This window comes from Rhineura floridana, chromosome 17 (assembly GCF_030035675.1).
Source record: "Rhineura floridana isolate rRhiFlo1 chromosome 17, rRhiFlo1.hap2, whole genome shotgun sequence".
In the NCBI taxonomy this organism is placed as follows: domain Eukaryota; kingdom Metazoa; phylum Chordata; class Lepidosauria; order Squamata; family Rhineuridae; genus Rhineura; species Rhineura floridana.
In genome coordinates this window covers 23,738,160-23,755,336 of record NC_084496.1, presented here as the reverse complement: position 1 = coordinate 23,755,336, position 17,177 = coordinate 23,738,160, and the positions used below count along the sequence as shown (strand labels likewise).

Sequence of the window (17,177 nt, the reverse complement as noted above, 5' to 3'; positions counted from 1 at the left end):
GCCAGCCCCGTCCTTGTCCACAACTGCCAGCTGGGGGCAACTGGGCTCCTTGGGACTATGCAGCTTGCCCACGGCTGCACAGGTGGCAGGGCACGTAACCTCTAAGCCACTCACTGTGGGGGTGATCTTTAGCTGGCCCTTGACACCCAGGAGACACGAGCAGGGATTTGATCTCGCAGACTCTGGACTCCCAGTCAGGCTCTCCTCCCCACTGTGCTATACCAGCTGCTATAAGTCCATCCATTTTGGTGGGTCTACCCAGAGTAGAATTCAGTTGGATGCATCCCTTTCGGTTCTCCAGGACACAAAGAGCAATGGGGACACATAGGCCAAAGAGTGGGGAGTGGAGGGGGGCTGGGGCAATGGTGATCTGAGTGTGAACTACACAGACAACAGTGACTCCATCATATGGCCATCGGTACCCTGGGAAGCCTCTGTCTTCAGCCACTGGCAATCCACATTGCCTGACCTGTACTGAGCACGTCACCCCTGAGCCACTCACTGTGGGGTAATCTTTAGCTGGCCCTTGACCCCCAGGAGACACGAGCGGGGATTTGAACTCACAGACTCTGGACTCCCAGCTAGGCTCTCCTCCCCACTGTGCTATACCAGCTGTGGATGGAGGATAGAGAGGGTATGTGTAACAACTGCTCGGCTGTACACAAGATAAAATGGACATCTGTTCCTCTACCCATATTTGCCTCTCGCCCTGCCCACCACTGGCATGTGGCTCTTGTGAGGCTGCCCAGAAGAGAATGTGGCCCTCAAAGGTTCCCTGCCCGATTTATATAAAAAATTAATAAAACTGGGTTGCCTTTCCATAGAACGCCGCTTTCGTTTTAAAAGCAGAGTGGAGCAGGTACTTGGTTGTAACTATAGCTTGTTGTATCTTTTCCCCAACCTCGGCTCCCCCATCCCACATACACAAAACCCTGCAATTCCATCCCATAATCCAATAGACATTTATGAAAGACCCTTTCCAGAACAAGGCTTCCTCCAGTGGACCCACACCCCCAAGAACCTCTTCAGTAATGGAGGCATTGCAATGATGGAAAGCCCAAGAGTGCGCAGGGGGTTGGACTTGATGGTCTTATAGGCCCCTTCCATCTCTACTATTCTATGATTCTATGACAAGGAAGTAGACACAACACAGGAGAGAGGGAAAAGTATAAATAGTGTTTTGTTTTTTAAAATTTCAGCACACACATACACAAAAAGAGAACTCTTCCCCCAAATGCAGGTGCTCAATGTGAGAGAAAACAGCAAAAGGAGCCAGGTGTTTGGCAGCCATGGGAAATCCCAAAACCCAGGGCCCAGGACACAAGGATGAGCCACAAAATTTAGCCCGCTGGTTGCAGACACTCATGCTAAGACTATAAGGTTAGGGAGGCCCATGTGCCCTTTGCTTAAGCCTCTCTGGATTTCTTTCCTTCCACCCACCGAGGGTCTGGGGCAAGACAGTGCCCAGATGTCAGTGCCCAGAGACAGAAGGAGGGAGGCCCCGATCCTAGGGGTGGAACCGGCTGCTTCAGCTTGGCTCATCTGCTTGCTCCAGCTTCTTCTTGTCCAAACATCCTGACCCAGCTCACCTGCTAATCTTGCCAGGAGGGTGTTCCTTCAGGCTGCTTGGGGACTTGCAAGGGAAAAGGGCCTTCCTCCTAGCAAAGGAAAACAGGAAAGGGCAGGCTGCCGTTTGTAAGGGGCACGACTTCATAGGGGTTCTTTGAACCTTCGGGAAGTCCTCTGCCTGGGAGTGGCAGGTGAAGGAGGGCAGGAAAGGAAGAGGGTCTTAGCCAGAACGAGGAGCTTTCCACCAGCAGCAGCCATGGCGATGCCCTCCAGATGCCGCTGAACTCCAACTCCCATCAGCCCTGACAGTCGCCATGCTTGCTTGCTGGGGCTGCTGGGAGTTGGAGTCCACCAGCATCTGGAAGACGCCACCTTGCCTAACCCTGGTTTACACAAACCCAGCAGCCCAAGCTCTTCACGGCTGGGAATCCAGAGGAAAAGAGCGCCGTTAACGTTTCCTCCAAGCTCAGTGCAGACTCGGTCTCCACCAGATGAACCAGAAGAACTGCAACGGGGGCTGGTCGCTGTCAAGCGCTGAAACAGCCGGAAGGTTTTACTGCTGGAGCGACGGGCTCTTGCTGCAGCAGTGGCAAAAGCCACAAAACTGTTCTATGCAATTCTACCTCGCACCAGGTAGTGTAAAACTCAGAGGTGACTAACAGGAGACCCTCTCCAGGTGTTGCCTGCTTACAACCCCTATCAGCCCTGACTGCCTGTGCTGAATGAGGCTGATGGGAGTTGGAGTCCAACAACAACCTGCAGGGCTACAACGTTTCCCCAGCCCTGATTTAAATGCACGGATTAAAGACAACACAACATTGACCCACGCAAAAGGGGAGTCCCACTTGTTCCCAGGAGACGCCAGCTAGGATTTCCTGCCCAGCACTGCTTGAGGCAGCTTCTACACACCAGGGACCAGGTACATTTCAGGATTGACAAGGAGTGTGTGCGTCTTGGAAGGCACGGTCGGTGAGAACGGAGCCGGAAGGAAGCCTAGTCAGAAACTGACCCACGTAGAAACCCCTGCCCAGGACTGTAACAGAGACAGGGGCTACCAGGTAGCTGCTTCTCTCAAATCACGGGAACGTCTCTTCCAAAGCTCTCTAGAACCCCAAAGCAGTCCTACAAGGCCTACTGCATCTCTGTGGTCTCGCATTGAGAACCTGAAACGCAGGGTGTTGAGAGGAGCACAGTCCTGAAGGGAGAGGAGACAAGGAGGAGACCAGGGACACAGCTATGCATGGGACGCCACGGGTTGGGCATTTTGAGGTTCAGCTTCCCCTCCACGGCCTCCCGAGGGCAACAGCACTGGGAGGCTGGTGAGATCCTGATGCACAGCAAGGTCCGCAGCACCCGGGGGCGAAGTCACGTCTGCGCCAGGGGTAGCTCCTCCAAGCCTTCCTTCCCCAGCCGATATCGGGCCAGATCCTTCCGGGTGACCAGCCCAACCACCTACAGGGAGAGAGGGAAGTACACACACAAATCAGAAGAGGCACAACAAGCGCTGTAAGCCAGATGTGGGGATCTTGCAGTCCAGCAACATCTGGAGGGCCACAACTCCCATCAGCCCCAGCAAGCATGGCCAATGTCCAGGGATGATGGGAGTTGTAGTCCAGCAACATACAGAGGGCCAAAAGTCCCCCACACCTTTTCTAAGCAGCGGTGTGCCTTGCCCAAGGTAGCCAATGTGATGGTGCCCTCCTCCAGCTGTTGCTGGACTCCAACTCCCATCAGCCCTGACAATTGGCTGTGCTTGCTGGGGCTGATGGGAATTAGAGTCTAACAGCATGAAATATTTAATTGAATTGTTATTGCTTCTTTTGTTTCTTCTTTTGCACTTACAGCTTGAATTCTGTGGAATGCAATAAAATAGAAGGTATAGGAAATAAAAACTATAGAAATCATCCAGCATCTAGCACAGCGTATTACAATTGCTGCAACAGGCAGAAAAATCATCAAGCGGTTTGCCATTTTTCAAGTGGTCTGTGGGGGGGGGGGAAGCTTGGGAGTCGCTGCCTTGTGTAATTGCGTTATCGCTGTCTGGAGGGGCGCTCTTGCGCTACAGCGCAACCAAGGCCGGGCTAAAGACATATACGGGAACATTTGTGCTAGGGAAAATGACAGGATCTCAGCAGAGAGCTACGCGTCATGCTCTGACTGGAAATGAAGCAGTATGTCCACCTGGCAACTTCTGCAGGCACAAACTGTATGGCATGGTAGATTTGTTTTATATTGCATGTTTTTAAAGTGTAAGTCGCCTAGGGACCACTAGGTATGAGGCAAGTAACAAATTAAACAAATACAGTAAATCAATGAAATAATAATCGGCAAGATCACATATACTGGCCCCCAATACCATCATGAGCACAAATAATCACGAATGCACAATAAAAAGGATGTCTGGAGGGGCCCCTTGCTGTTTAAAGACAGGCAGTTTCTAAGACTGTTGTTACATGTGCTTCTTATCTGCTTTCATTTGTTATTTTGTCAGGACATTTTTACTTGTGGCAGTGTTTTAAAGTGAGTTTTTATTGCACCCAGCAAAAGAGATTTTAGATAAGAGACAGAGACAGAGAGTTGGAAGGACAGACAGACAGACCAGTTGTTCTTTTCAGTTTGCCTTCTGGCCTGATGGCAGGCACACCGTAGCAAAAAATTTGAAGCTTAAATGGGAAAAAAAGTGCTTGGGGCTTTTAAGTTTATGGATAAAAAAAGATGATTGAGAATGGTGTTGGAGAAAAGGAGACATGGTATAGAGCGTTTTGCAAAATTGTAAGAGGTGTGCAATTAGGGATTTTTTTCTCCCTCTCTCATAATGGAAGAACTTGGGACAGCTGAATGAATTTGAATTTAAGGGCATGGAACAAACAAACACAAAAGACCGTCTGCATGCTGCGCAGTTATGGGATTCCGTGCCGCAAGGTGCCGTGGCGGCCAGCAGCTCAGGCAGTTTTTTTAAAAGGCTTAGGAAAATTCATTGGTGGGAGGGGAGAGAAGAGGAGGAAGTCTGTCAATTGCTAAATCTAAATGGATCCTCCACATGCCAAGGCAGCATACCTTTGGTCACAAGACAACAAGGGCGAGCAATGGGAAAGGTCTCCTGCATTCACACCCTGCCTGGCTGCTGCTGGAAACAGGATGCTGGACTAGATGTACCTGTGGCCTGATCCAGGCAGGGCAGTGCTTATACTCTTATTGCAAGCTCCAACTAGCAGGATTATCTTACAGTATGTGGGAAAACAGGAAGTTACCTTATACCAGGTCAGATCTATCTGGTCTATCCAGCCCAGCTGTCCGGGGTCTCCAGCAGAGAGGGTCTTTCCCAGCTCTACCTGGAGATGCCGGGGATTGAACCTGGGACCTTCTGAATGCAAAGCGCGAGCTCTGCCACTGAGCTTCAGTCTCTCAACTTCACCATCTCGCAGTGCGGAAGGAACCCAACAGGAGGATCCTCCTGGCTTTCACTCACCTGGTTATGATTGTCCACCACCACCAGGTGGCGCAAGCCCAGGGCCCGGAACAGCTTGTACACTCTCGTCAGCGTAGCCTCCTGCAGCCCGAAAGACAAGCCGTGTCAGACGGAGAAAGACAAGACATTCCCCACCCCAAGACAAAACAAAAGCTGCAGGGTGCCACTACAGAGCAAGGAAGCGCCCCTTCCCTTTCTGGATTTGCTTTCCAAGGAGGCAGCTCTGACCTCCCCACCTCCATGGCGTTCTTATTATTCCATTAACACCCCACCTGTCCTCCAAGGAGCTCAAGGTGGTGTTCATGGTTCTCCTCCCTCTCCATTTTTTTATTTCAACTTGTTTTTGTCCAATACAACCAAATACAAATCATTTGAAAATAAAAAAGCATCAATATTTGCTCGTAAAATCTTCTCCATCTTTACAAGATGACTCAGATAACAAAACAAACATAAATTGCACGGATAAACAAATTTAAATAAATCTATCTGTGCTTATATATATATATTCCCTTCCTCCCCGTTGGAGTGACTTCCTCCCTCTCCATTTTTATCCTCACAACAACCCTGTGAGGTAGGGTAGGTTGAGAGACGGTGACTGGCCCAAGGTCAGCCAGCGAGCTTTGTGGCTGAGTGGGGATTTTAACTCGGGTCTCCCAGGTCCTAGACCAGCACTCTAACCACTACACCACTCTGACTGCTACCTGCGGCACGGTGTAAGGTGAAGCGTTCATGAATTCAGTCAGGTCCATCATGCACTCACGCTCATCTTGGGACACATGGATAGACTGGATGGGGGGGAAGCGGGGATAGGCATCCCGGAAGTCCTTCAGCTTCAACCGCCGCTGCACCAGGGACAGATTTGCCCGCTCCACAAAGACCTGCAGGAAAACAGGCGTCATGAAAGGAAAGGGGACAAGTGGAAAGGATCCCCACTAGTACTTGATCCACTCCACCTCCTCCCCCCCCCAAGTCAGACCACTGGCCTACCTAGCTCAGTATTGTCTACAATGACCAGCAGTGGCTGTCTGGGGGTTTTTAGGCAGGAATTCTTCCCCAGCCATAACCGGAGGATGCCAGGGACTGAACCTCTGTGTGCAAAGCAGCTGATGTACCACTGAGCCACGGCCCTTCCCCTAAAGACCTTACCTTGTGCTTCAGGAGAACGATCAGCTGGGAGCGCAGGATCAGTCCTCGCAGTCCAGCCATCTGGAAAAAGAGAGGCTTGTGCTGGGATCATGGACACGGCAGAATTTATTCCCCCCTCCCACCACACTCGAGGACCGGCTGCCCCCCACAACTGCTCACCCCAAACAGGATGGAGAGAGAGGAGGGTTCACAGGTGGCTATCAAGGGCTGGAGCCCCACAGTGGAGGGGGGACTCAGGTGTGGAGCTCTCTCTCCTCCTCTCCCACCTGATCAAGGCACCAGGTCAAAAGACAGACTGCTGTTGCTCTGAAGGATCCTTGTTTTCAAACTGGCTTGTTAACGTATTATGCTTTTCCTGGCTTAAAATTACAAATTTGTTATGGTAAGCCACCTTATGGGCAAACAGTTTAAAAACAGAATATAGAAGTGTTTTTCTCAAGTTTACAAGCGAGATTTTAAAAAACACAGGAAGCTGCCTTATCAGACTGCTGGTCCATATAGCTTAGATATTGTCGACACTGACTGGCAGCGACTCTCCAGGGCTTCAGAAAGGAGTCTTCCCTGGATCTACCTTGAGAAGCCAGGGATTGAACCTGTGACCTTCCACATGTAAAGCAGATGTTCTCCCACCGATTTATGGCCCTTCCTCATTTTCACTCTTGAGAAATTGGGGTCCAAGCACCAAGGCACCCCAGTCAGTTTTGCCCCACCTGATAGTTGCCTGGGATGCTCTCCACGACGGGGAACCCGTTGTGGTTGGAGGATGCGTCACTGAGGGTGTCCACAATGGTGCCCACTTTCTCAATCCTTCGGAGGCAGGTCACTGGGGTGCTCATCACTTCTCTGGTGAGAGGGAAAACAACACAGACAGAGAGACTAGGTTAAAGCTCATAGATGGTAGGGGCAGCTTCATCACGGGCTTTAAAGGGTACCTATCCAGCACCCACCCACTCCCACTCCTCCATTCCCTCCTTCTCCTCTGACTGGTATTGGATCCTTCCCTCCCCAGCCCTGGGAGAAAGCAAGAGATCTCTTTAATACAAAGCGAACACACAGCCTTGTCAGTTTCATCCTAGCAAAGCAAAGACACAGGCTGGTCAGTTTCACTGTAAAGCAAAAGCACAGGATTGGACATTTATCCACAGCAAAGCAGAGCCAGTCAGTTTCACTTTTTTAAAAAAGCCTTCCTGAAAAGGAGCTGGGTTCCTGGAGAATTTGTTCACTGAGGTATTACTGTAATACATTTTCTCTTGCTCTTAACACAGTAAATAAGTTTATGCACTCTTGCCAAGACCCAAATCCTAAAAAGAAAAAACGTCCTGATAGAGGGGGATTTTCCCCCCAATAAGTTGAAATTGATATTTTAACTGCTATTAGCAAGATAGTAACCCTGTCTACGTCCACATTTTCAATACAACCCTCTAAATAATTGAGAAGTGCATTTTATGGGTTCTTTGGAATTTCATACCCGGTTATTTGTCTGATGTTCTAAAAGTTTGATTTCATGGCCTTTCCAAACAACATGCAGATGATCTGCATGGGGCTCACCACATCTCCAATAGTTGCCTGTGATAGATTATGGGTTGTATCCAATCCTTATATTCAGGGTAGACCCAATGAAAATAATAGATCTAATTTAGCCATGTCCATTTGTTTCAATGAATCTACTCTGAGTAGGACTAACATTGGATAAAACCCTATATGATATACATAATTTTTTTTTTAATGTTGGCAGAATAGACATTTTTGCAAATAAGGAAAATAAATTTTGAGGTTGGACAGAGCATGCACTTCAAATTGACAAGTGAGGAGTGCAAAATCCTGCTCGCTTTCCTCCACTAGCAGGCAACCTTTATCTGTCATGATCTTTCATGCAAAGATTTCTTAAAAAGAGCTTCCATGATCGATAAACAGATTCCCAAGCCCAAGACGATACTGACAGTCCCCTCTTCTTTGCATTCTCCAAGGCAAGAGTAGCCACCGTGGTACCCTCCGGATGCTGTTGGGACTCCAGCTCCCATCAGCCCCAGCAAGGATAGCCAACGGTCATGGATGATGAAGGCTGGAGTCCAGCAACACCTGGAAGGCACCACATTGGCTGCGTGCAGTGGTGCAAGTCACTGACAGCTTCCGGGTCCTACTGTCTGCACAAAATCCTCATGGAAACAGATTCCAGGAGTGCTGCTCTTCCCAATATCCACCTTCTTTCTCCCCTGCAATACCTGCAGGCCCCACAGCCTGCTCTAGCCCGCCAGGCACAGCCTGGTTCCGTCAGCTTACCTGGCAGTGAACGAGTGTGAGGTGACAGGGGCCTCCCAGTTCAGGAAGGGGACACTCTGCAGCTGGATGTGCATGTCGTACAGGCCCTGGAACAGCAGGAAGAGGACACGGAGAAGGGAACTTTTGAGAGTAATTAAGAGAAGAGAAAGGAGTAACCAAAAAAACCAGTGTCATTCCAGGGTTGGGCCTACTTGCTCTTTACCCAGAAGTGATGAAATGTTGCATAAAAAATATGAATTGCTTTTCTATCGGCTGTGGCACGTTAAGAAATAGCCAAACATTGGTGATATCGCTCCCCATTCACAATACAGGGCTGGCGACTGAAGGTATGGGAGTTCACTTTAGCAGAGAAGCTGACAGAAGCTGCTGAAAGAGTGGAAGGAGGTGCAAAATCGCAAGAGACATTCGATGAGTACTTGGCGTCCTCTCATTGTATTCACTTCAGAGCAAGATGGATTGGTAAAACCTTCTGAAACACAACTCTTTCTGGCGTGATTCACTCCTGAAATGTTTGGGGTCTGCAGTTCATTGAGTGTTTCTTGCTCTTGAGAAATATTTTGTAATTTCATCTTGCTTAAAATACTTACGCATAAGTAACCCTTCACATATATCAGCAGACCAAGCTGATAAGTAGCACATTTTTCTTAATAGTTCTAGTTTTTTTTAAAAAAAAAAATGTTTTGAACATTTGTGATTTAATTCTGAAAACTTAACAAAAACTTAAAATTCCAAACAAAGAAGTCTGTTTAGAGATTCTGTGTAGTATATTCTATGCTGTTTAAAGCTGACATTAATCTCAGTAACTCTCCAATTTTTTCAAAAACCCCCCCCATCATTATTAGGAAACATTTTTCTTTTTTGTCTTGGTGTGATTTCCCCCCCCTTAATTTATATACTGTATGTATAAATGCTTTGATTGTATAAGCCATATATGTTAGTACACTGTAGTAGGTATCTATATTTCTTTGAAGAATTTGATTTGTACACTTAAGAAACTGAATAAAAAGAATGTTTGTTTTAATCAATCAATCAATCAATTGCTTTATTTGCTTTTAGCCATAAGCCATTGCACAACAAGAGTTAAACACTAAAAGACGATAAAATACATTTATGTAACCAACCATCCTATAGTTTGCAGACGTGCTAAAATTTTATTAATTTTGCTCTTTGACGTGATTTGCTCTAATCTTTTTTGCTGCAAGGGCAAAATTGGCCACCGCGATTGTAACCGAGTTTTGTATATCCGCCAAGAGGTCTATTATTAAACTGTCAGGTGAACACTCCTCCCTAGCGCTAATCAAGGGCTCCAAAAATTTGTATCTAGGACTTTCATACAATGGGCATCTTAGCATATAATGAACAAGATCCTCTGGCTCATTGAGTCCACAGATACAGTAACGCTCCTCTTTCGGGGTTTTCTTATATCTGCCCTCCAAATAAGCTGTGGGAATGCTTGTTTTAAGTGTAATGCAGTAAGAACGGCTAATAATGAGGAAGTCACTGAGCCAGAGAGAGAAAGCCAATTTTCACAGACTGCAGGCAGGGTCAGTCTGGAGGATGGGACAACCTCCTTCCATGGAGAGGAGGTGAAGGGATCTGAAGACTCTGCCTGCAAGACCAGGAGAAGTTGTCATCCCTATCAAGGAACGTTCTCCATCCCTATCTGGCAAATATGAACTGGGGCACACCTGCAGGGAGATGCCAGACAGACATCCCAGAGAAATGGGACAGCATCACATTTTCAGGGCATGAATGTTGGGCTGGAAGACCCTGGTATCTCTGCCCAACAACACTGTTCTACCTTGCAAGGTTGCGGTAAGGATTCCTAAGTACACAGACTATTTTGATGCCTATAGAAAAAGTACTACATAATCACAATTGTAATTATTACATGTCCTCGTTGCACTAGGCCAGGGGAAGACAAAGTGGTACCCTCCAGATGTGGCTGGACATCAGCCCCAGCTAGCATGGCCAGTGGTCAGGGATGATGGGAGTGGTAGTCCAGCAACATCTGGAGGGACACAGATTCCCCATCTCTGCACTATGGCAGAACCCAGCATTTTTAAAACCTTGGGTTTTCATTTCAAAATTAAAACAAGTTTAACTGGTTTCTAGACCTAAAGGGCTTTGAATACCACATGCCCAACAAACACTAACAATCTTAGAAGCTTCAAGCAGGATATTCTGGTGGACAGGACGGCTTTTACCCCATGCAGATTTCTGGAAATGGTTGTCTTCCCTTATCAAATAGGGTAGATTCAGGATTCAGTTTTTCCTGGTGCAGAATATATTTGTTAGATGTATATCTTGCCTTTCCACAGACTACAAAACCAACCACTGCACCAAAAAGAATCCAGGCTGTGCCATCCAGAATGTAACTTGGAATATATAAAGGAGCCACTTGCACAACCTCTAGGCCAGACCTTTCCTCCGAGTCACAAGAACAGCCCTGCTGGATGAAGCCAGGCCAGGAGCATCTATAGCCCAGCAACCTGCTTCCCACAGCAGCCAATCCGATGCTTCCAGGAAGGCCACCAGCAGGGCATGAAGGCAATTGCCCTCTCACATTGTTGCTTCCCTACAGACGCTATTCGGTGTTCTACTGCCCCTGTACATGGAGGTTCCAGGTAGCCACCATGCCTAACAGCCATAGACTTCTCTTCAGCAGCCCCACCAAGCGCTTCTTACCTCAACAAAATAATCCCCCACGATCTTTGCCGTCATCAGCACCAGCATGATCGGGAACCCATATGTGACATTGCCTGTCGCCTCCATCATGATAACCGTCAGGCTGAGTGTCATCCTTACAATCCCTCCTGGAAAAACAAGGCTGTGTTCATATATTTCTGTCTCTCTCTCCAGCTTTTTGAACCCTTCTTAGCTACTCCTGTAGTAAATATCACCCGTTGCTCTTTTGCACACACACCCCAAAATGTAACTAATATTTTAACTACAGCTATAGCTTTGGCCACTAAGACCAGGCTCCAAAATATGCTTGGCAGGGGCGGGGATCTTTTTTTCAGTCTGAGGGCCGCTTTTTCTTCTAGGCAGTCTTCCAAGGTCCACATGCCAGTGGTGGGCAGGACTGGGGCAACAGTGGGCAGAGCATCGAATGAAACTTTTACCTTTGTACAGTAAGATAGTTTCTATATACCAGCCTTTTTGGTATGGCGACCCACATGACCAAATTTACTTGGATGGTGACCCATTGATTTATTGCCTAATCTAGTGATCTAGTTTAGCTGACTGTTCTTGAAAGTGCTGCCACTTCAGGGGACTTTTTTTTTGTATGCCCCTTAAAAGAGATTTTTAAACATTAAGCTGTTCAGAAATCCTTTCAAATAGATACGTTTTAAATCAATAAATAAAGCCCAACCTCTCCTTCCTTTCCAGGTGTCTCCCTCCTTTCCCCAGTCAGCTTTGGAATTCTCCTCCCTTGGAGATTTGCCAAAGCCAGAGCCTGCACATCTTCAAGGAACAGTGCAAGGAGTTTTCATTCAAGCTGGTTTTGGTATCCAAGGGGAGGGAGATAGGGAAGGATGAGGGCAGCACCATGAACACTTCCATTGCAAGTCCTGATCCCTCAGGGATGGGGCAAGCTACCAGCCCAACTATATATTTATGTATGTATGTATTTATTAATTAAATTGATATCCTGCCCCTTCCCCCAGAAGGGGTGCAGAGTGGCAAACAATAGCACTAACAGCACTTTAAAACAACTTACAAACAAAAGCGTTTAAAACATATGAAAACAAAACACCTTTAAAAACATCTTAAAACAAAACGTCGTTTAAGAAAACAGCTTTAAAAACATCTTCAAAAATAATTCCAACACAGGCGCAGGCTGGGATAAGGTCTCTACTTAAAAGGATTGTTGAAAGAGGAAGGTTTTCAGTAAAAAGATAACAGAGATGGGGCCTGTCTAATATTTAAGGGGAGGGAATTCCACACGGTAGGTGCCACAACATTAAAGGTCCGCTTCCTATGTTGCGCGGAACGGACCTCCTGATAGGATGGTATTGGCAGGAGTCCCTCACCTGCAGAGCGCAGTAATCAACTGGGTCTGTAAGGGATAACAAGGTCTTTTAGGTGTCCTGGTCCCAAGCTGTATAGGGTTTTGCACACTAAAACCAGAACCTTGAACTTGGCCCGGTAGCTAATGGGCAGCCAGTGCAATTCTTTCAGCTGCAGGGGGACATGCTGGTGATACCCTGCCAGAGTGAGCAGTCGTGCCGCTGCATTTTGCACCAGCTGCAGCTTCCGGACCCAGCTAGGGCTCCCTCTGCATTATAAGCAGCATCATACCACTTTAAACCGTCATCAGTGTTTAAAGTGGTATATAATAGGGCTTTAAATGTATGGTGCAGATGGGGCCTTGGTAAATGAATGCATCCAGACAAACCGAACCCACAACTCCCCTCGAGAGCAGCGGCCTTCTCCCTGCTTCCCAATAAGCTCCCCGCACCCTCCAAAGAATAGATCGCTCACCCAGCTGTGCTGCGGCTCCCATCAAAGCATACTTCCCTGGGTCAGGCCAGATCTGAAAGTCCAACATAGTAAGAGAGGAACGGTCAAAACTGCAAGACAGCAGAGCTTAAAAAAAAAAAAGAGGCTGAAGGGTCTTCATTGCAGGCCCCCTCCCTCCCCTTGGAGAAAGGGCCAAGTAGCAGATCAGACTATGCCATCCTCCGTATTAGCGGGGGAGGGGAGGGACCTCCACGCCACAGGACTGTTTAGCCTCACCAGGCTTCTCCATTTGGCCCGTAAGGCTATGTTGGCCAAGCCACGCCCACCTGCCCCAAGACTGACATGATGGGAGTTGTAGTTCAGAAGAGGGACACTCCTGGTCTGGCACTGGCTCTCCAGAGTTTCAGATCAGGAGTCCTCCCTGGAGATGCCGGAACTGAACCCTGGATATTTTGCATGCAAAGCAAATGCTCTAACCCACTGAGCTACAGCCCTTCCCCATGACCCTGGTGAAGTCTCCACTTCCGTCTCTTAGCAGAGATCAAACACTTAGCCCTCTGCCCCCCCCCCATTCACCTCCTCCCCACAACAAATGGGGCCCTGCTCTTGGCAAAGGTTCTGCAGATCACAAGGCGGGGAAGAGGATCAGGGCCACGGGGACGCACTTACATAGCCGCTGCCCACGTAGGAGATTGAAATGCCAAACAGCCGTCCCCAGGCGGCCCCGATTAGCAGGGAGGGGATGAAGACGCCCGCAGACACCGTTAGCCCGTAAGTCCAGCAAGCCAAGAAGAAATACATCAAGGTGAACATTCCCAAGGTCATAGGGTCATAGGTGCCTGGAGAGGGGAACAAAGAGCATCACTCCCCACATTCTCGAATCAGGAGCAAGCTTCACCTGACACCCTCCCTTGCGTGCTCTCACCTTTTTTCTATTATTATTGTTATTGTTATTATTAACACTTACCCCATCTTTTCTCCAAGGAACTCAAGGTGGCATACATGGTTCTCCCCCTCCTCATTTAATCCCCACAGCAACCCTGTGAGTTAGGTTAGGCTGAGAGGGAATGACTGGCCCAAGGTCCACTCAGTGAGCTTCATGGCTCAGTGGGGATTCGAACCCTGGTCTCCCAGGTCCTGGTCTGACACTCTAACCACTACACCATGCTGGCTCTTCTAGGCAACACAAATTTTAGCCCCTCAAACAAACAGCTCTCAAGAGTAGTCTTTGTTTTTCTTCTTCCAGAAAATGGGTTAAGCATTTTTGTTTTTGCATCCTGCTATTTGAGGAAGCAAGGTACAGGAAGCTGTACAGGACTCTTTTAAATCAAGAACAGAACCGCCCAGAGAGCTTCGGCTATGGGGCTGTATATATATAGAAAGAAAGGAAGAAGGGAGGGAGGGAGGGAGGGAGGAAGGAAGGAACCAAGGTGAGCGGTCATTGTGAAGAGCTGGTCATGCAAAAGCTTAGAGACTGAGAATGTACATGTATCTGTGGACCACTTGAAGAACAGTGGCTGTATTTTTCGACATAACTGTATGTTTGGGTAAATCCAAATGTCCAAATTGTTCTAAACTTGCTTCTATTTGTAACTAATACAGCAGAGTGTGTTTAGCACACATCTGTCATTAAGATTTAGGGTTTTTTCCTATTATACTGGCTGAAGAATTCTATGTAACTTAAAAAGCTTGCCCAATCCTTCCCTAACCAAAGTCGTGTTTCTCTTTGCACACATCAATCACCCTTTAGTCTAGCAGCCCGACAAATCAGACAAAAAATTATCATACAAAGTGGGATCCAATATACTGGAGACCTCTTATGCCAAGATGTATCTCTAAACTGCATTATATATGTATTCATTATATACAGCCTTTAGCAAATAAATGTGACTAACATAAAGCGTGATGTTGAAGACTTAGAGCCTCTCCATCCCCAACAGGATTGCTGGATACAATGTGAGAAAGGGATCCCTGTGCTTTTAACTGCTCTGAACCTGGAAAAGGCTTTGGCAGGTGTCTGTTGGCTCACCTCCCACCCTAAGTGAAAAAGTGCACTCCTCAAAATTACCAATTTTCCGTAACAGAGCACAGTTAGACCCCCATCCAAAACAGCTTGAACTGGTAAACAAAAATACTAAAAACATCTTTAAAAATAAATCTTTAAAACATTTTCTTAAAAAAACCTATAAACAAATCCAACACAGACGCAGACTGGGATAAGGTCTCTACTTAAAAGGCTTGTGGAAAGAGGATCGACTGGGTGTATAAGGGAGGTAAGATGATCTTTCAGGTAGTGGTCCCAAGTTAGTCATATCCATTCATTTCAAGGGGTCTACTCTGAGTAGGATCAGCATAGGATACAACCCAATTCAATCCGGAGAGCTTCCAGAAAGGCCTGCCTTTGCTAGCTATGCCTTGGCTCCAAACGTGGTGAGTGGGCAAGAGAAGGGATCCATGGCTAGCAAGGACTACCAACCAGACAATGGCCAAAGTCCTTTGCAAATCTTACCCCTTTCTAGGAACTTTAAAATATGTAGAAGAGATAGGAAGGTGCCTTAGACTGAGTCAAACCCACTGGCTCATCTGGCTCAGTACTGTCTACACTGGCTGGCAGCAGCTCCTCAGGGATTCAGACAGGGGTCTCTCCTGGTCCTACCTGGAGATGTCAGGGGGTGATTCACATGGCCTAAGCACCAGGTCACGGTTGAGACAGATATTTATTTGCATCAGACACCAGCCATTGCAATTTGTGTCTAAAGAGCCGAAAGGAGCAAAGGGTGTGATTTGGACAGGGTGAGCCTCTGGCTGCTCCACACACACACCCCATTGGTATTGGAGCCTACAGCTTGGCTAGAGAAACAGAGGGAGGGGCCAATAACAGAAAGGGCATGGTTTGAATTGGCTGAGCCTCTGAGTGTCAAGGCCCAAGATTTACTGCCCCTCTTCCTCCATAAACTTAAAAAAAGGGCAAGGCAGTATGTTGTAGCCAATGTTGATTCTACTCAAAGTAGACCCATTAAAATTAAAGGGCATGGCTAACTTAGGTCAGTTCATTTCAGTGGATCTACTCTGAGTAAAACGTAGTTGGAGACAACCCAATTTTTTTACTTTGCTTGCAAGGCAGTTTGGTGAACTGTTACGCGCACTGCTTGACAAGACCTCAGACGCCCACCTGCGGTCTTAATTTGCTCTGAGGTATCTAACAAAGCCCTATGAGGGGAGACTGAAAGAACTGGGCATGAGAAGAGAAGAGAAGACTGAGGGAAGATATGATGGCACTCTTCAAGTACTTGAAAGGCTTTCACACAGAGGAGGGCCAGGATCTCTTCTCGATAGTCCCAGAGTGCAGGACATGGAATAATGGGCTCACGTTACAGGAAGCCAGATTTCAGCTGAACATTAGGAAAAGCTTCCTAACTGTTAGAGCCATCCGACAATGGAACCAATGACTTAAGGAGGTGATGGGCTCTCCAATACTGGAGGCATTCGAGAGGCAGCTGGACAGCGAAGGTGCCAGACACACCTCTGTGGGGAGGGAATTCCACAACTTATGGGTTGCCACAGAGAAGCTCCCCCCAAACTTCTCAGGATGGTGGAACTGCCAGGAGGACTCCATCAACTGATCTCCACACCCAAGAGCATCTGTAGGAAAAGAGGTCAGATATTTGGGGTCTGAGGCTGCAACCCAATACATATCTACTCAGAAGTAAGCTCCACTGGGTTCAATGGGACTTACTCCCAGGTAAGTGTGTACTGGATTGCAACCTAAGTCGGTTACGGCTTTAAACACAAGTACGATCACCTTCAATGGGGCCCAGAAGTAAACTTGCATACATATATAATTTTTACATATCTAAGACACGTGCAAATTTGTGTCTTGGGCCTCTGCCCAGAGTCCTTTAAGTACTCACTAAAGCCCTGCCCCCCATCTGGACTCTAATCCGCTGCCCCTGTAGTTGATTTCCTTCTCCCATACACAAATAATACCCTCCCCCCCCCCGATAAAATTTGCTATGGCTGCTCTGAGCCAGGAAATAGCATTGGTGCCTTCCCTAATTAAAACATTGTGTTGCAATGAACTGGGAAAAGAATCCAAGGCTGGGCTCTGGGGTGCTGTGAAAAGAGAATCTGATGCCTCAATTCAGTTTGTTTGCTGTGGGAACATCAGGTAAAGCCTTTAGAGAGGAGAGAGGCCAAGGACAGTTTGAAACACACACACACACACACACGTTTTAGATCTCAAGAA

At 47.5% G+C, this 17,177-nt stretch overlaps 1 protein-coding gene across 2 annotated transcripts in view; it reads right to left on the bottom strand.

The window, feature by feature from the left end:
- Positions 1-1,160: 1,160 nt before the first annotated feature.
- The window catches only part of LOC133371761 (H(+)/Cl(-) exchange transporter 7-like), a 52,977-nt gene continuing 36,960 nt past the window's right edge, over positions 1,161-17,177 (bottom strand). For both annotated transcript variants that reach the window (XM_061599513.1, XM_061599514.1), the window contains 9 exons: positions 13,601-13,770; positions 12,953-13,004; positions 11,153-11,280; positions 8,465-8,550; positions 6,895-7,027; positions 6,185-6,244; positions 5,740-5,916; positions 5,039-5,119; positions 1,161-3,021 (listed from right to left, as the gene is read on the bottom strand). In XM_061599513.1, coding sequence (XP_061455497.1) covers positions 2,935-3,021; positions 5,039-5,119; positions 5,740-5,916; positions 6,185-6,244; positions 6,895-7,027; positions 8,465-8,550; positions 11,153-11,280; positions 12,953-13,004; positions 13,601-13,770 — 974 coding nt within the window. In that variant the 3' untranslated portion in view covers positions 1,161-2,934. The remainder of the gene's footprint in view (positions 3,022-5,038; positions 5,120-5,739; positions 5,917-6,184; positions 6,245-6,894; positions 7,028-8,464; positions 8,551-11,152; positions 11,281-12,952; positions 13,005-13,600; positions 13,771-17,177) is intronic.